Source organism: Nilaparvata lugens, chromosome 10, assembly GCF_014356525.2.
Source record: "Nilaparvata lugens isolate BPH chromosome 10, ASM1435652v1, whole genome shotgun sequence".
In the NCBI taxonomy this organism is placed as follows: Eukaryota; Metazoa; Arthropoda; class Insecta; order Hemiptera; family Delphacidae; genus Nilaparvata; species Nilaparvata lugens.
The window spans coordinates 4,464,373-4,485,373 of NC_052513.1; the positions used below are offsets into that span (position 1 = coordinate 4,464,373).

The following is a 21,001-nucleotide window of genomic DNA, read 5'->3' on the forward strand; positions in this document are numbered from 1 at the left end:
AACTGCAGAAGTCTGAATTACCTTCCACGTCTACCTGAAATTTTAAAGATTACCGTATTCAAAATTTTCATCTCCATTCATCTGCTATTGTTGATTCATCATTTGGACTATGGAATGCATAACAATTATTATAATAGCAAACTAGGATATAGACCATCTTTAAAAATTCTGTGAATACGCTACGGTACTTAAATCTTCAACTATCGTTAGGTACTTAGGAACTGGAAAGTAGGAGAATCATTTGTAGGAGTCGTAAATCAAATATTTATTTACAAAATAGTTGCACAATATTCATTATTATAGTGAGGTCCATGTTATAATGACAGTATTTGATCAACTTTGGTTTTGGTATCCCTCTCAATCATTCGACGAAGCCGGTGGTACTATCCTTTTCTAGTTCCACAACGATGCCAATTATGTTTTTGACAGTGTAGAAATATAATTAATTAATGCAGAGAATCGGCATCGCTATTCTTCTATCTTCATCCACTGTCATTATAACGTGGACCTCACTATAGAGAGTGTAACATAGAGCGCTAGTATCTAAAACATCAATGTAATTTTCAACTTTCTTACACATTTTCTTTACACTACAAGGTTTTATATTTTACAAGTATCTACTGTGTATTTAACAAGAATCACTGAGACATAGTTGTAACAATATTAACACTAAACAAAGATGAATTGAACAATTCAAAATTATATCACAAACATTTTTATAAGATTTGAAAAAAAATCTTATAAAAGATTGGCTTGAAGAAAATTACAACTACGTATTTGTAATTGGTGATCTCTTCTCAGTGGTCGTTGGCTCATTCCAAGGCTGCAATTTGGCTGAGGACCAGATCAAGAATATCAAATTATTCACTCCTGCTACAACTAGAGCCAACACAAATACCATCGTCCACTGGAAAACTGATTTCTGTAAAAAATAATAGATTGATGAGTATAAGCAATCAAGGAACAGTAAAAGAGTCTAAAAGTTCAGAGTGAATAAAGAAAAACAAACATATTCACATGATCAATAATTTAAACAGTGAATAAAGATATATAAACATATTCAAATGATCAATAATTACAATACTAGGCATTAAAATTCACAAGACTGGGCCCGGTTACACTTATTAAACCTGATAAACCATTAAATCTATGGGTTGAATGTTACATTGCAATGAATTTAATAAGTGCCCTAGAAACTGAGTCTCTTGATCAGCCTAATTCTTTTATTCAACCATTCAGAATTAAACTACTAATAAAACAGTACCACAGGCTTAAGCACAAAAAGGTTTCAACTCTGGTTTATACAACAGTCCAAATGAAGCTAGCTTATATCACTTTCACATTTCGAGTTACACTACAATTGACAATCCGAAACAAGCAAAGACACAGATTGCAAATTTAAAAATACTTCTAAAATGAAATAAATCAATTGCAGACAATTAAAAAAGTCCAAACATTGAAGAAACTATTACATTTCTAGACCGAAAAATTGAAACACTCGATTATTTTCTATCTAATAGCAATTAATCAACTAAATTGATAATAATAATACAAACCATGTTCTGATTCGAAAAGTTTAAATTTTGTGAAAGCTTAGATAACGTACAAATAGTCATGTGAAATGAATGATTTCACAGTTGTGTATTGATCAAAATCAATAATTCTTTGTTGAAAGAAATTATAAAGTGTATAATTTATTTCATTTTTTGAAAGGAGCTTTCTCAGCACTATTATAGTTCAAGGATGAACAACGGATTTCAGACTACAAAAATATTCATCAGAAAAATATCAACGCTCCTTATTCAACCAATGCTTACAGTCTAAAGTGAGGCTGGGGAACACACAATAGCATTTAACTAAATTGAAAACAATAATATATGTTCTGATACGAAAAGTTGATATACTGTAAAAGCTTAGGTAACGTCCAAAGAGTGTCATGTATTTTACAGTAGTGAATTGATCAAAATCACGTATTTTTTACTTTCCTTGCCCTATTACCATAGGTAAGGAAAGTATTGCTTTCCGAAAAAAATTAAGGTATTCCAATTTCCAAATTTCTATACGTTTCAAGGTCCCGTGAGTCCAAAAAAATTGGTTTTTGGGTATTGGTCTGTATGTGTGTGTGTGTATGAGTGATGTGCGTCTGTGTACACGATATCTCATCTCCCAATTAACGGAATGACTTGAAATTTGGAACGTAAGGCCCTTACAATATAAGGATCCGAAACGAACAATTTCGATCAAATGCGATTCAAGATGGCGGCTAAAATGGCGAAAATGTTGTCAAAAATAGGGGTTTTCGCGATTTTCTCGAAAATGGATCCAACGATTTTGATCAAATTTATACCTAAAATAGTCATTGTTAAACTTTATCAACTGCCACAAGTCCCATATCTGTAGAAATTTCAGGAGCTCCGCCCCATCTAGGTACAGTTTGATTTTAGATTTCCAATTATCAGGCTTCAGATACAATTTAAACAAAAAATTCCAAATGGAAAAGATTGAGCATGAAAATCTCTACAATTAATGTTCAGTAACATTTTCACCTAAAATTTAAAATAAGCTCGAAATTCGAGAAAATGTTATTTCAATTGCAAACTGTTGGCAACTGTTGATTCTATTAAATCATTCACTATGAAGAGATAGCAGACCTCGTGTGTCTCCAGCGTTATAGTCCTGTCACCAGCTGGCTTAGATCTTTGCATAGTAGACTTGAGATGCACGGGAATACTAGCGTCAGGTGATAAATTTTCATAACGGCAAGGAAAGTTGTGTGAGTGCGCCACACCAGATTTTTTTTCTGTTGAAGGGATTATTGTAAATTTTATTTAATTTTTGAAAAGGAGCTTTTTCAGCACTATAATAATTCAAGGATGAACTACGGCTGTCAGACTATCAGAAAATTTCTTAGGAAAAACACCAATTTCCCAATTTCACCAATGCTCACAGTTTAAAGTAAGACTCACTGCAACGCTGTTTTCCTATCTTACTCCACTGCCATTATAACGTGGACCTCTTCTCATGTTTGTACCTGATCATGGATAAACTACGGATGTCAGACTATCAGAAAATTCCTTAGTAAAAACACCAACTCTCTCCATTGAACCCTTAAACCAGTTATAGAATAGACACGCCCCATTATATATTCATAATGAAAGTCGATGAAGCCAACATCCACTGCCATATCGTCCCATCGTGACGTCATCATCGGATAGAAAACTTTTCTGTAGAGTTTGTCTACATTATTGTTTTTCATAGCAGATTATGTCTATTTCAGCGGGAGCGCAGCTGGAGTTTACCATTTTCATAAATAATAATTATTTACTTCCATCTGAAATAGGCACAAACTGAAAGTTTTCTATCCGATGCTGACGTCACTATGAGGCGATATGGCAGTAGATGTTGGCTTCAGAGGCTAGACTTCCCAGCGTATCTATTCTATAACTGGTCTAAGATTGAACCAGTGCTCGAAATTTGTTGTGAGGCTCACTGCACCGCTGTTGTCCTATCTTACTCCACTGCCATTATAACGTGGACCTCTTCTCATATCTGTACCTGATCATGGAGGATCCAGCCAACACTGAGAGGCGCCAGAATAGACGAGATGTTCTCGAGTCCGTTTCCGATGCCGATGAGCACTCCGGCAAAGTTGGGTGCCAAATCCAACGGGTTGACGTAGACGCCACTGAAGGCGCACGACGAAAGGGATACTGTGATGATGAGCACTATCATGGCCGCAACCGCGTCACGCTCCACGAAGCCCAGGCACACTAGCACCAGTGCCGCGCCTGTTTGACCTGCAAAATGTTAATGACTCATTATTATCATGTTATTGATCAATAGTATAATTAGTAAGTTTTGAACTATTTTGACTTCAGATAAAAATTAATGTCAGTTTGGTGTGAGGGTAAGCATTCCTGACCGGCAATTATATAGGAGGTACTGGGTTCGATTCCCGGGCTGACAAATAATTTTTGAATAGTAGCGCTCATCAAATTCCATCTAGCTGTTTACCCTGTTGTCAATATTTGCAGTAGCAGAAGTCTACGGGGTGAATTACAACATTTAATTTGGATTTTCGTTTAATAATAATAATAATAATAATAATAATAATGATAATAATAATTTTGACTTCAGTCTAATTATTAGACTGTAGTGTCATCAAAATAGCTGAACAGTCTACTAATTAGACTGTAGTGCCGTCAAAATAGTTCAAAACGAATTCAGTTCGTCATGGATAGTGAAATAGATGAATATTATTAGTTTCTGCAAAATGATTTAAGGTGAGAATTCTTTATTGCCATGTTATTAATCAATTATACTTATTTAATTAAACTTTTTTATTCACTTTTATCATACATAACATTGATCCATCTGCATTATTTTATGAATATCATTTTTGTGAGTTGAAAGTTGGGTCGTAAACTCAATTATTTGTTCCACGTAATTGGTTAAACGATTTAATTTTCAATGTTTAAGTTATGAAAGTGTAAATTATCACGTTCATTAACCGAGTAATAGAGGTAAGTAAGTAAAGTGAATTCGTATGGCTTTTGTTGGTGGGGAGTCCCTGTGGGAAGGTTCCACCTCGCCTGAATATACAGTATAATTTAAGCCGTCAATGGTCCTTACGACTGTCATACTTCAGCAGGGACCGATAGTAAACGTGCCCATCTGATAACACAGGACAGGAGTGACCTGGTCAAAAACTTTTAGGGATGAGCGGGTTTGAACCCGGGATCTCTATGCTGCTATGCAATAGAAGTAATGTTATGATTTTACTACAAGCTTTATGCTCCATACTTCAACAAAAATGATTGATTCCACAACTCAACTTTCAACTCAAAAAAATATAACGATATGGCTTTTTGTTTATTCAAGTTAACCTTTAAATCAAGTAATCAAATAAGTAAAGGCCTATATCAGTAACATTGTTTTCATGATTCTAAAAGATATTACAAGGATTACTAATTATTCTCTATAATTGAACATTCAAGTAGTCCTATCAAAATACGTGATTATTAGAAAGATATATTTATAATACGGTACTGACTGATAGTGGCCCAGACTTTGCGCTGGGTGGTGGTGGTCCAGACCCGGTGCTTGCTCATTATGTCAGCCAGCCAGCAGACGGGGAACGACAGGCACCACATCGTCAGGTAGGGCAAAGCGGACAGCAGGCCATTCTGTCAACAACTACGACAAATAAATCCAAAAACTCAACCGTCGCTTCCACTCTACTATACTTCACTACACTACACAAATAGCTCTTGTAAATTGAACATTTCAACATACAGGTCTAAGATATATTTCAATTATTCATGTAAATATTTCTGGCATGAAAACATTGTATTGAATTATATTAAAGTAGTAATTTTATACTGAATACTTGAATCCATTCTTATGAGATCTCAGAGAGCTGTATGAGTTTACAAACAGAGCTGTAAACTGGTTGGAGCAGCTAAGAATATAATACAAAATATAGAATATAATAGAACTGTGTGAGTGGCTGTGACAAATAAGAACTGTATATTTTTATTTTTAGGCTAGGCCTAAAACTGATATTCACGTTTTAAAGACGAGGGTCTGACACCTGATTTTTATATCTTTAAACAAATTCAAATGATATTGGCATCAAAACCATACGATTGAATGAAAAAGTAGATACGGTAGTATTTAATATTTATTTGTACGTTTTGAACTTTTCTCAAAACCGGAAACGCTCCACATGAGTGAGTACTAGTTTTAATAACTAATATTCAAAAATTAGACTGTAGTGTCGTTAAAAATAGTTCAAAGCGGTTTATTACTTGCAGTTCTTCATGGAAAGTGAAATAGATGAGTATTTATTTTTAGTACATATAATAAAGTGGTGCCAGTTTTCTGTTAATATATGCTTATTAATTGAGCGAGCGTAGTGAGATCTTACTGATGAATAGTTAGAGACTCGAGTCGTTGTCCGTTTGTGGTTTTTGATCGACGACTACTTTCGATTGCTTCCATCAATCAACTTCAAGTAATAATAACAATAATAATAATGATAATATCGAGTGACCTGGTTGGCTCAGGTCTGGTATCAGAGTTTTCATGTCCCACCTGATCCATTTTAGAGCCTCTGACATGACCTAACGATATTTTTTAGGCAGCCGGGACCGACGACTTAACGTGTCCATCTAAAACACAGGAGTGGCCTGGAAAAATATCCTGCCCGGGCCGGATTTGAACCCGGGCCTCTGTATCGTAAAGCCTCCATCTTATTCACTCGTCTACGGCCTTTCCTTCAAATTTTTAACACAAATTCGTTGAACTAATATACAAAACAAATTCGTTGGTCAACGAAATTGACTCATTCCTTCGTCCTTGTTGAGGATATAACAGGATAAAATTGAAAGTGCGTGAGAAAAAATGTATGGTAATTTATCATTACAAATGAAAAATCAGTCGGCAGCTGGATTAATATTGATGCAACTCAATGAAACCTGAACTATTTCTTTCGACTTTTCACTACTCTCAATAGAACAGCTGACAGAAAATCTGCAACATTTTGAGCGAGTTCTCCAGCCCAAGGAGCTCGCTAGATTATGTAACGCAATCTTTGCTTTTTATTATAAAGGGGGCTCACTAGTATGTTGATTTCGATTGATTTTCATATGAAAATCAAATATTTCATCAGAAAATGTCTGAGTCTTGTTTGGTTTCAATCACGATAATGACTATTATTCAATTATTATGATTTTGTAAAAGAGATACTTTGTTTAGCAATATAATATTAATGGGATAAACCACAGAAAACCAGTATTGAAGCAAGTTAATTGCTCTAAGCAAGCTAAAACAGAGCAAGAAATATAGATGGGATAAGCCACAGAGAAACAGAATTAAAGTGAATTACTAGGTAATTTAAACAGGCAAGAAAAAAATACTCACAGTTGCTATGTCAAAGCCAAGAACCGAGCTGATATAGGAAGGCATTTGGGTGAATATGATTGCAAACAGCCACCCACACCCAACATGGGCCGCTATGAATGCCCACATCGGTTTCGATGTGAAGATTTCTCTCCAGGGTGTTGGAATTGTCTGAAAATCAAAATAGCCATACGTAAGAATAAAGTCACACATTGTAAAATAAGCAAACAAAATATTCCGAAAATGAATGAGTTTGTTTACTCTCCAGGGTGTTGGAATCCTCTGAGAATCAAAATAGACATAAGTTACTTAATTTGAGTCACACATAATAAAATAAACAAACAAAAATTCCAAAGAAATGAATGAGTCTTTGGCTGCATTTGGAAATGGCTCTCATGAGTTGAATTATGTAATGCACTAATAAAATAGGTAATTGATGATATGCTCATCAATGAATAAGTGTTTCCGAAATTTCCAGTTCATTACACATCTTGTATAAACACATCATAGCAAATCAAAATACCCATCACATATTCATAGTACAGTATTTCCTACTAATGTATGTGGGATGCTCATAAAATTTTCCTGTTGTGCTATACTTTTATACTGAGTCCGTCAGGGGAAGCAAAAGTTTCACAAATGATCAATAATGTTACTGTAAAATAATTATTCCAAATATCCAATGGAAGCTATATAAATAGAGCTGGAAGGACGTCTGCTACTTCAAATATTTATATAGTTTTCATTGGTTATTTGAAATAAAATTATTACACAGTTATAATATTCCAGCAGTTGGTTGACTGCAATTTCTAAAAAATCATCCATCTTTGATCAATAATACTCCTCTATTATCTTTCATCTCAACACTTTTGACCCTTTATAGGTTTAATCTTTGCTGAGTAAATATAATATCTGACATGGTAATTTTTGTTGAGGTGAGTAGATATAATATTTGACATTTGAGCCTCAGTTTTTAGGTTTGACGACTCACCTCGGTTGAGTTATGCTTGAGTGACGTTTGAATGTATTCCTTTTCAGCCTGCGAGATTCGTTTATGTGTGGCCGGACTGTCAGCGCCCTGGAAAGCCCACAGCACCACCCACAGCAGGCCAAACACTCCAGTCGTGTAGAAGATCAGTGGCCACCCCTGCGAACTACTCGCCAGGAAACCCGACAGGGGCATCGCCAGTGTCACACCAAAAGTGCCTCCTGAAAAATGAAACAAAAAACCATGAAACATGAAGTAGAACATAGATCATTGAATTGCTGCCTTCATTTGATTCTAGGAGGGTGGAGTTGAAGCGCAGCCAGCCCTCTCTTATACTATTGGTCCTCACTTAACAATAAAGTAAAGTAACAATAAACATAGACTAACTGGACAGTATATAGTCAGTGTAGACAATTTTTGATACATGGACAATTAAATATACTGATGAGCGAGCATTTAAGGGCCATATGCACCAACACCTCGCTAATCCACGCGTTTAACGATAATCCACAGTTAAACAAACGGTGGTGTGGTTGCATTCTATATAATATGTTTTTCAAATAAATAAAATAAATATGATGTTATTGCCGTTAAATTCTTAGAACAATAGGCAAAGTCAAATATTGAATACATTACGACAAAAGATAAAATCAAGTTTTACAGCAACTGTACACACAAAATTACATTACTGAGTCTTAAAAATAATACAGCAAGTGAACTGTAAAGTGTTTGGACTGAGAATTGGTCTCAAAATCAAAAAGGAAATGAAACATAACCTATTTTTGGACTTAGTGTATGAATCAAAATTTAAGGAAGGAACAGTTTTGGGCTGTGCCTGTTGGTCCTTCCCCAATAATTTCAATGAATTACTGTGTTTTGTGTACCATCATTGCATAAATAAATATAAATAATGATCCGTCCCTGGTTTAAACAAACAGCTGATCTCCGTTTAAACCGAGGTGGTGTATATGAGCCTTAAACTCAGGTGTGTCACAGCACGTTATTGAGCTGTTAAAGTTTCTTTCTCGGTTATTGTTGTTGTTTAGAAATAAGTACTTGTTGAATACTGCATAATTTATTCCAGGATATTCTTGGCAACTGTAAAATTTTATACCATTCTCAATGAATGGAAGTCTGGTCTGGTAATCAACACAATTATTGTTAAATACGTGACTGGATGGTGGAATTGTGTTCCTGCTGTTCAGTAATGATTATAATCATATTGGTCATAATATTGAAAGAAATAGCAACGTCTTTCTCTTACCCTCTCACTCCCTCTTTCTCTCAAATCGCTCTTTCGCTCATCTTGAGCACTAGCTGTTACTGCTGATGTGTCAACATCCATCATTTGAAACTTAACCAATTTGAAAATATAAAAAACAATGTAACTTATAAATTCACTAATAAGAATATTATACTTGAAAATTTAAATAATAACTTGATAATGAAAGAATAACAAACAGAATCCAGAATAATCAAAACAAATTGAAAAACGATTATCGATAGTTAATTGTAACATTAAATTGATTGAACTGTGATATCCATCATTTTGTAATAAATGATTGGTGACCTGTTTGTAAGAGTAATAAAAGGGGGCGATCCACCAGTTCCCATACGGGAACACTGTAATATTGTTGTTGCGTAGCATTTGATGGTAGAGCTAAAGCAGTTGGTTTTTTTTATATTATCAACTAGATGTTCTTTGGAATTTGAAAGGAAAACATTTATATTAGGAGTCAGATTTATTTTATTGAAATGAAGAGATTAATTTGAGATTTAAATGTGAATTTTAACATATTTTGGTTTTATAAAATTAGTTATGCTACAACTATTCTAATACAGAACAATTAAGGAAGGTTATGAAATTTTGAGCATTTAATCAATTTTGAAAATTCAAAATAAACTTTGTTGCCAATGATTTTTCAAAACGTTAGACAGAATTGTGTTGGACAGATTATTTTGTTTCTTATTTAAACAAGTTATATGAAAGTTTTAAAAACATGATTCAAGGCATAATTAATTTGGAATTTCTAAAAATTAAAAAACAATATGGAAGAATAAATTGAAATGTGGAACGATACCGTTATACTGTTGATGTCCATCCTAACTTGCCATGGTCTGAATGGAGAACCAGGGGATGTCCATCCACGAGTCAGCTCGGTCTGTCTCAGGAGGTAGGCGATGAAAAAGTGTGTGAAATTTTACAGAAAGAAAAGTGGAAACCTTTTTCCACTAGCTGGCTGGAGGGGAGACTAGAATGCTAGCCCCACTTCTACCTCTCCTCAGCGTTTTTAGTCTGTCAGCCAAAACTGTCTGATCAGCTTTTAGTTTTTGAAGTTGGAAAAAATGATTTCTCTCTTAAAGAAGGAACTGATGTTTGGGGGTATGTCAAACCTTGTGGTTCATGACATAATGAAAGACGATATGACGAACATTTACTAGAGGAAAACAAAATTGGCTTACCATTTAGAGTAAATCCTATAAATCTATTCTGCTCGGTCAATGGACACCATTTTGAAGCCAAAATGTAAGTCAGTGGAACATAGAAACCCTGCAACAATAAAAAATGAGCTTATAGTATCATCGAATACATGTATGTATTTGTAATCGTATATCGAATACACAAGGATGTATGGAGAGTTGACAATAAAAAGAAACAGAAGGGTTTCATTATCTCAAAAACATCTCACCAGCCACTTTGCCAGAAGTTTTATGATACAAGTATCGAAGTATGTTTATTTCAGATATAAATTATCATTTAGAGCCTCAGGTAATATTATAAATTATAATATTACTTGAATTTATTATCAATAATTTGTTACAATAGTTTATTTCAGTTATAAATTATCATTTAGAGCCTCAGGTAATATTATAAATTATAATATTACTTGAATTTATTAGCATTAATTTGTTACAATAATTTGTTCTATTACCAAGTTAGGATAATATTAAGAGTGTGGCTCAAGGATGCTAGTGTTTTTAATACATTGGTGAACTGTCTAATTCATCATTTCCAACTGTGATAGCCTATTCTTTAAGTTTTAATTCTAAAAACTGTAGCATCAGCTTATTAAATATTTTTTCACACCAAAGTTGTCGACAAAATGTAGTCCATAAATATTCTCCTTCAAAAAGTTTGTCATTTTTTGTAGAATTAGGTTAAATGCTGTTGTGATTTTCAATAAATTGGCAATAAACTACCTACTGTAATTTGTTGAAAACTCAGTTGACAACTCTATTGTGAACGAGGCTTTACTATTACACTTTCTCAAGTATAAGCTTTATGTTATTTGTGCAATGTATGTGATTATGTTCATGTGATATGTTTTATTTGTAGCTTATGTGACTTGTGCCAATATTGTAGGAATTACAATGCATGACATTTATAAAATGAATTGAATCAAATTACCTGACAAAGACCCTGCAGTACCTTATGACACACAATACGATCCAGCCTCCATACTGAGTGCCATACGGTGTGATGAGCGTGAGCAGACTGCAGGCAGTTGTGGTAAGAGTGAGCAGTAGCTTGGGACTGACATGCTGACCCAACAGACCGGCAGGCACCTGCACGATCAGATAGCCCCAGAAGAAGGCGCTCTGTACCGCTCCTTTCTTGTGTTCATCCCAGTCGAATGTCTGAGAAAACAATTGCAACAAATTGTAGAGAAGCAGGAATGAAGGTAAAATAAAATAGAATAGAATTGAAAAAACGTTTATTGAATAAATAAGCTACCTTAAGCGAACCTCAAAGATGCTGTTTGACAAAGTACCATATACAAAACATGTAAATTCAAAAATAAATATACATATATCAGTGAACGTTATTTTTACAAGAATATACTTGAAAGTTAATATTATCATGATATTAACTAATTAATTGTTGGCTCAGCTCTCAAAAGTGTTATAATGTATAGTCAACCTGAACTTGCATACAAAAAATAGAACGGAATGAATTAACGCAAATGAACGCAACAATACAATGCATTAGTAAATATCATTATTCTACATCTAAAGTGTAATTATTCAACTAAATTTTTAAATTTCTTTTTAATAGGCGCATATTAACAAACTCAGCACAATTATCGGGTAAATTATTGAGAGTTTTTGGTACAATGTAGATTAAGGTGTTTCTGGCGAAATTATTCGAAGTAAATGGTACAACATATCTCTCATTCCTTAAATCATATCGACTAACTTTCATAACTGAATATTTTTTACTAAAATAATTTTCTAAAATCAGTAAACAGAAATATTCCTGATGGAATTAAATAGAGAATGCATTTATTCAAATGCTAATTAATATATAATTATTTGCAACATTTATTTGGGATTTTCGTTAAATAATAATTATATAGAACTATTCCTTTTATATTCACAACCAATAGAAGCAATATTGTCAGTTCCACATAATTCATTTGCGCCAAACTGAATTAATTGAGTCTATCCAAAAAATATTACTAATGATGATGCCTGAAGTGCATTGAAACTTTAGTTTGTCTCAAATAAATTATTTGGAACTGATAATATTACTTTTATCTCACTTTAATATGGAGAAACACAATACAGTGTTAAAGAAACAGGAATTATTTGAAACACCAGACATATAGATTCCGACACAGTTTGGTTTAGAATACAGTGTACAATATATTCATGAATCATTGATCTATATAGTGATTTCATAGTTAAAATGGCAGTATTTGATTAAAATTGGTAATACTATCCTTTTCTATCCTTTATAGTGTATAGGGAAAATATAGTGAAAATAAATATAGCCTATAGTGTGTGTGGGGAATCGCATGGTTTTATAAAGCTACAATACTTTTTAACGTTGGACGGTTGGACAACCATTAATTATTGCAATGAGCTCTACAAACTCTGAATTTGAAGAAAACTACAAATTTGAGGAGGAGGAGGAGGAGGAGGAGGAGGAGGAGGAGGAGGAGGAGGAGGAGGAGGAGGAGGAGGAGGAGGAAGAGAAGGAGGAGGAGGAGAAGAAGGGAGAGGTGGAGGAGGAGTAGTCTGTGGAGGGGATGTAAAAGGAAGAGGAGTAGGAGGAGGAGGATGAGTAGGAGGATGAGAAGAAGAAAAAAATGAGGGAGATTTTTTTTATGATTTGATAAGACTCACCTGAGCATCGGATGTTGAGTTGTTGGTCATGGCTACAATTGCAACTGACAAGTTGTACCTGAGTCCATAGGCGACCAGAAACAGCAGGAATAGCATAATGGCCTGCACTTGGCGGAACCCAACCGGACCCTGTTCTGGGACATGACAAGCTTCACTAATAAAAAGAAACAATTTTTCTCAAACAACTAAGCAATCTATAGTGAGGTCCATGTTATAATAGCAGTATTTGTTTAACATTGGTGCTGCTATCCTTGTCTATCATTTGACAAAGCAGAGAGCGCTATCCTTTTCTACCTAACAATGGTTTTCAACAATGTAGAATTATAATTAATCAACAAAATATTCAATCTCAATTATAACAATAATATCGAGTGACCTGGCTGGCTCAGGTCTGGTGTCAGAGTTTTCAGGTCTCACCTGATCAATTTCAGGGCCTCTGACATGACCTAACGACTTCTTCTAGACAGCCGGGACCGACGAACAACGAGTCCATCCGCAACACTCAATTATGACATTTAATTATTAATTCATTATATTCTTAAAATGTATGAATTCAGGGCTACTTTCTTGTATTTATAAAATAGAATTATATAGTACCCTTTGAAATTAATAAAATAATAGAAAAAGGTTATAAATTATATAGGCTAACTTGTAACTTATAAGTTATAATTTGTATTCTTATTCTATTATTTTATTAATTTCAAAGGTTACTATAATTCTATTTTATAAATTAATCATTATAATTTATAATTTTTAACAAAAATAAGTAATTAATATTACATCAGATATACCGGTATCAGCTATATTCTATAGAAGACAGTGGCAAGGCAGAGAATCGGCCACACTGTTCTTCTATCTTTCTCCACAGCTAATATAACGTTTACCAAACTATAGTTGCTCTAGCACATGTTAACATTGATGGTTTCAATACTGAATTTAGTTTCAGTACAGCTAATTACTATTTACAGAAGTCACACTATTATAAAAATGAATAGAATGAAAAACAAACAACAAATTTACCTTTTTTATTGAGAGGCATTGTGGAAGATCCCAGATTATGTACCACCGAGTTCTCCAATTCCACTTTGCTTTTAACTGCCATGATTACCTGAATAAAAGGTAAAATGATAAATTCATATTATTAGTTGTCTTTAACATTTTTGAATTGATACAAAAATTTAAAGAATTCACGCGACACAGATTAACGGATTGGGCATTAAAGTTATTGTTATTTTTTTCAAAGCTATCGAAATTAATTTTTCAAGGTTTGAATTTATTGAAATATTAGAGTCATAAAAATTTGGAGTTGAATTAGTTTGGAATCGAGTAAAACACAATATAAACAATTTTTATTACCTAAATACAAGATACTGAATGAAGAGTGTCTCTTTTATTACAGTATAATAACTCAATGAGTGTGATAATCAAATCTTGAATTAATCAGTCAGTGACTCGCAAATAAAAGAATTTCATTGTCAACCGTATTTTGCTAAATGATTGTCAACCAGGAGGATATGATATATGATAGATAATGAATCACAAAAATCATTCAATAGTTATGATGTTTTATTTGTTAACCGTATTTTGCTAAATGATTGTCAACCAAGAGGATATGATATATGATAGATAATGAATCACAAAAATCATTTAATAGTTATGATGTTTTATTGTTTGATTCGTATATTTTCTCTTTTGAGAAATATATTTATTTGGTTATATTTAAAACCATATAACTAAACCTTTTTGTCCACATGAATCCTAGGATGTGAGTAATGAGATTAGATCAGTTTTATTACCTAATTCAAATTACATGCTTCGTCATAATATTTTTATTCATAATAATTAACAATATTCAATCCATGTACCATCACACAAATCATACAGTTATGACTATATAGCCAATCCTCCAAAAAATTAATGTTACAGGTATGTAGGCCTACTACAGTAACTATATAACCACAGTATGGCCATTGACTGTCACGCTTTTCATTGGCTAGCTCGATCACGTGGTACAGATCCACCATTAAGATTCCAAACAATCTTATTGTTTGGTTATGTTTTTGGCTTTGTTTATTTATTAATTATATCTTATTGCATTGGAAATTTGGAACTTATCACTTCTTTTACTGATTGGAAAAAAAATTAAATTGAGTTTGGTATAACATTTTCGAATGGAAATTGATTATTCTTTAATATAGACCGATAAAGATAATTTTAAAAACACAAATTAAGCTCAAAACATCAATTTTTCTTCCATCGGGCTCCTCGCGGACCACTTCCAGAGCTTTCGTGGATCACTTAATGGGAACCACTGATCTAGATAAATATGCAGAAAAATTATTATCAATTTCATTGTATTTCCTCAGCCAATTTATTCTTCAATCTTTTAATAATCCAATTTCAAAATATTTTTTGTTGCTCAATTGAATATAACATTTCATGAAATATTTAACTGTGATTAAGTACTGGTTAAAGACGTCTTGACTTCTCTGATTGATTCTCTTCAGTCTTGAGTACCCAAGCCATAACATGTTCAATCGTTCAATAACTATAAATAATAATGGTTATTGGTTTTGTGTTTTCTTTATCAATTGCTCAAATGTTTATTGTATTCATCAATTAGTACTATGGCTAGAAAACAATCCACTCTTCCACATTTTATATTCAATGTTGGGCTTTAAAATATTTTTATCAGACTTATTGGCTGTCAAATAATAAAACAAACTATTTAAATATTATGTAATCCATTGTCATGAAAATTTCATCATATTTCTACAAATAGATTTGAGAACGTGATCATTTTTTGTCAATGGAACAAAATATATAATGGAATAATACTGTATATCATATAATCAAGTTTATTTGTAATTTTTTGGAGATTCAGTTTTCAGGTTAAGTTAACTACGTTTTACTGTTCATCATTTACTGTTTCAAGTTCCAAACTATATTGGGGATATAAAAAAGACTTTAAAGTGATTATATCGATGTTAGTAGTCACGAAAATATGCTTTAATAAGTAACATTTTACTTATATAATCCTCTACAAGCTCCATTAAAAAATGCAAATATTTGAAATCTTAATGGCGGCGGCGGGAAAAAAGTTCCAATGACCATACTGTGGTTATTTAGTTACTGTAGAATGAGCTAAAGCATTATTACCCGATTAGATTGAATGCAATTTAAATCTTGATTAGGCTATTGACTTCTACCCACATAAATCAGCGGTGTTTTTAATATATAACCGACCATTCAGGGAAAATAATATATGTTTAAGAATGTCCTTCCATCAGCACTTTACTAAATGTTGGGTGGAATGATGATTACGGTATAATAAAACATGAATGGACCCAAAATATTGAGTGAGGGTAACTTCCGATCCCTTTAGAAGTAATTTCTGAAGTACCTGAAAAATCAAATTTGTGTAATACTTTTCAATTTCCATGATACATTTTAATCGACTACTAGGCCTATTCAAATTTCAAGTACAGCGAAGCATTCGAATAAATTGAGAAATTGAATAGAGAAATTCATCACATATACACAGAAATTCTCAGATACAGCTATGAAAAATCGTTATTGGATCGAACACACTTCAAACTCTTGTATTTTATTGACATTGATTTGTCATATTTTTGGAATTTAAGTGTCAATCGAATAAAAAAGTTTGAACAGCAAATATACGCCAGTCAAGTCAAGATCTTATTTATCTGAATGAGTGACGCTCAAATAGATAAGATTAAATTAATCCAAGTCAAATTAAGACATTAACACATGTACAATTCTGTGGTTAGTAATAGTAAGATAATTTCTACTCAAAAGAATACACTTGGGTCATCACCGCAATCACTCTTTCGTATGATTTTTTCAATTTTCGAAATATTTTGGACAGAAAAATTACATCATTTTTCAATAATTTGAAAAGTTCAATAATCAGAGGAATGACAATAAAACTAACCAGGAAAGTACTCGATGACATAAGTCATTGCTCGTGTTCAAGTGAACTTTAGCAGGACATAAAATTTTTGCCCAATAAATATTATAATTCACTCTTCAATTCAAGAAATTTGTGAAAAATCTTAAACAATTGAAGTTGATTGTTATGACAAATTTTGGATAACAAGGTTAAAGTTTTCCAATTGATCTCTGAGAATTTGACCACAGACTACAATAAAATTGTACATGTATAAAATTCTCATTATTATTATACTGATAAGAAACAATCAAAACATCCAAACTAGTGAAAACAAAAAACTATAAACTAATCTGTCATCATAAAAACAGAGACAAAATTTAATGAATCGTCTGGAAAATGGGCCTACCGTGATTCTCGTAAATCTGCTCACTCCTCCACATGCACTGCGAAAACCTCTTTACTATAATAGTCTCTGGATCTCGCTTTCTTCTGCAAAGGAATAAAACATGTTTATGTAAACAGATACAGAACTCATATTATGACAATAGTGTAGAATATTTTTGGTGCAATTCGAGTAGAATTAAATCACACAAATTGAAAGGTATATAAACTATGAGCATTACGGTAGTTTAAAGCATTATCTAAGCAGAGAGCATTATTTTTATTCTCTCATTTGTCGAACTGAAACATTTATAATGACAGTTTCAAGAGAAGTATTTTTCTACATAGCGAATAAATTATTCTCACAATAGACAGATTATGCATGAGGCACAAGTTTTATGTAGCCTACATTGATTTAATTGAAAAAAAATAGTACAATCCCCTATACTCTGAAAAATATTATCATGATAAGAATATGCAAATAATTCATATTTTTCCGAAACGTATAGTACTTCTGTTCTTAATCAATTGGATTGATTACAATAATTTCATTAATTGTACTGCAGTTAAATGTGATGACATTCTTCAACTGATTCTTTGATACAAATGCTTCCAGAATTACACAAGAAATGAGTAATTTCATAAGATTGTAGTGAAGTGAGTGAAAATGAGATATTTTAAAATATATACACATAGGAGCATCGTACGAAAGCTTTTTTCATTCAAATTAATCAACATAATTATTATTTAAAATGTTATTCATACCGGTACATTATTTTGTAACAAAATGATTCAATTCAAAAATAGATTATTCAAAATATGCATGTGAAGATCACTTTCATATTCTGTCTGAAAGAATTCTCCCGCCCTCAACGGAAACATGAGAATATGTACAGTAGAGTAAAATAGAAAATCACAGCAAATCAAAACATTATGCAGTTGAAAATCGTGACTAAAACTAATATTAATACAGATTATAAATGTAGAGCCAAATCCGATTATGTCTGGATTATAAAAAAGCGTTTTTGAATATCATTATCTGAATCAAAGATTATTATTTACACTTTTACACTTTACAGTATTATTCATATTTTTTGTATGATCACCTTAAACAAAATAATCGTTTTTCAAATTCAATGTAACCATGCATGCAATTGATTTATTTGTTGATATACAATTACAATATATTTACTAATGTATTTAATAATGAGAAATGTATTCACAACAATTAATTTTTTCTCGATTTTACAATATTTAGGTACTATGTATCTATTTGATAACATAATTGAATATTTAATTGTATTACTGTAGGCCAACAAAAATCACACTTTATCAATAGTGCGCTAATGTTTTCTAATACCTTAGATCAGACAACCAGATAAATGGTATCATCATTATTGTAAGAATAAACTATTCAGTACAACAAAGAAAAAAAAAATGACAACTTTCATAGTTCAGCTAATGCTTCAGCAAAGCTGGGAATCCCCCTCTAATAATTCATTCAACTCACTCAGATCTGAGTCTGAGTTTATCATTGGCTTTGATAGTTGTTAAGTAAATCATGCTTATTAGATATATATATATATATTTTTTAAACAGTATTGTTCTAAAATTGTTAGAGTTTACTCCAATATAACAACATTAGAAACTGCTTCATCAGAAGCGCCCCTTCAATTTTATAATGTGATTAAATTTGAGGGACCAGCAACGGGATATTAAGAAACCATTAAAATAATAAAAATGCGGACTAATGAGCCTTTTAACCTTTAATGGATGAATAGAACGTAGAAAAAATCAGGAAGTTTGTGTGAAGTTTCAAGAATATTGAATGTTTCTTATGAACTTGCATTGGTATTCCTACAGAACACCCAGTCATTTATTTTATTCGCAACTCAAAACCAACTTGACAAGATTTTCTATGATTTTTATAATGAATTACATTATATTATCCCTTTTATTAGTATACTTTTATTCGAAATAACACATTTTCAAACTCACGTCTTAATCCAGTAAAAGATGAATGAACAGATCTAGAGTTGATGACTCAAAACCATGTTCACAATTGATCGGCCGAGAGATCTTTTGCAACTGAAAGCAATTTTTTGAGCTCGTGTGTATATTGGTAGAGTAGTGAAGGCTTTCCATCATTAATAACCAGTTATCGCGAAGCAGCCCGCTCAAGGTTGGACGTCGCGGGTGACTGAGAGACAGGAGAAAGTGAGATAGAAGATGACTGTGAGACAGAAGATTACTGAGAGACGTGAGAGAGGGGATGGGAGGAGTTTGACACTGAGCAAGTGTACTGTTTTTGTAGTAGGCTAGGCTTACCTGTTCACGAAAGTCAATGAGAAACTGCTGAACTGGTTCATTGTACTTATAGTACAGAAGAATGTTAATCACTAGTTTGGAATCTGATTATTTACTAGACTCCAGTAGTGAATGTTTACAATTTTCTCACAGATATTCAAGAGAGTTTCAATGTTGATACACCGTTAGGCCGTTTTCACACTTACCGATTGTCGGCCGACACTCAGAATTCTATTCTGATTGGCCGAGAACCAGCTGTTGGTCAGAATTAGCCAATCCAATAATTCTGAGTGACGGCCGTCAATCGGTTAGTATGAATACGGCCATCGAAAAACAAAGGTCTATCATTGAGACTAGATAGCAATCAGTATGAAGGCGTAGGCCTACAGACAGTCATAGGACATGCTGCATTATTTGTTTCCCCCTGACATTATCAGTATTTTATTTTAATTATTCAATCATATAGGCCTACAATCATTTATTTATCAAAAGGCACGATAGAATCCTCGCTATTATCTCTTACTTGATTGTAATGTTTATTGTAGATAAATTGAATAATTGAAAATAAATGAATAAATGTTTATTTTCAAAAAAAAACTAAAACTACTACATGAATTACAGGAAATATTAGATAGTTTACAATTACATACAATAAAAATGTCTTATAATGTGTCCTCTACATGTTTAGTGTTTTCTGTGTGGAAATTGACCTACTATGCATCCACTATGGCGTACCATGTTCTAGAGTACCTAGGTTTTGTTTGTTTTTTTTGTGCGGATTAGTAATTAGTTAGTGTTTAGTAATTCATTTAGTAAGTCATTAGGTGGTTAGTGGAAATATGAGTTGTTGTTTGAATATGAGATAACTTGTGTCAAAAGTAATTGAAACTTTAGAGGAGAGATAATCCTTTCTGGTCAGTAGAATACTATATTATTAGTAGTAAATCATGTATTTTTTGTTTAAATTGTTTGTAGCTTCAGACTATCACATGAAATGTATAACGTACGGGTTGTCCAACAATCATATAGGAACGAATGTAGTACTTCAATATCAGTTCATCTGAGTTTCAGCTCAGATTGAAACATATTATGAGGGTGATAAGACACCCACAGCAACACTTCTGGAAAAAGGAACTAATAATGAAAATGCATGGATGCTGAAGACCCGGTAATGAAAGCCGGGCCTAAAGACAAATATTAAAAAGAATATTATAATGTTTGCATCTAAGGCCCGGTTGCACAAAAGGCTCTTAAATTTTCAATAATGATTAATTCCATGAGAACCAATCAGAGAAGGTTTATCTGATAAGAAGGCGTCTGTGATTGGCTCTAGTGGTATTTAATCGGGATTAACTGTTAACAGACTTTTGAGCAACTGG

The 21,001-nt window shown here is 32.7% G+C and overlaps 1 protein-coding gene across 1 annotated transcript; it reads right to left on the reverse strand.

Moving 5' to 3' along the window:
• Window positions 1-603: 603 nt before the first annotated feature.
• On the reverse strand, window positions 604-19,473 carry LOC111053923 (vesicular glutamate transporter 3). The gene is given in 12 exon segments (XM_022340867.2): window positions 604-922; window positions 3,556-3,797; window positions 5,054-5,186; window positions 6,925-7,074; window positions 7,895-8,112; window positions 10,355-10,442; window positions 11,301-11,320; window positions 11,323-11,530; window positions 13,022-13,155; window positions 14,042-14,129; window positions 17,341-17,423; window positions 19,314-19,473. Coding segments are annotated over 10 exon segments (1,428 nt in total). The 5' UTR covers window positions 14,124-14,129; window positions 17,341-17,423; window positions 19,314-19,473; the 3' UTR covers window positions 604-769.
• Between the last annotated feature and the right edge of the window lie 1,528 nt (window positions 19,474-21,001).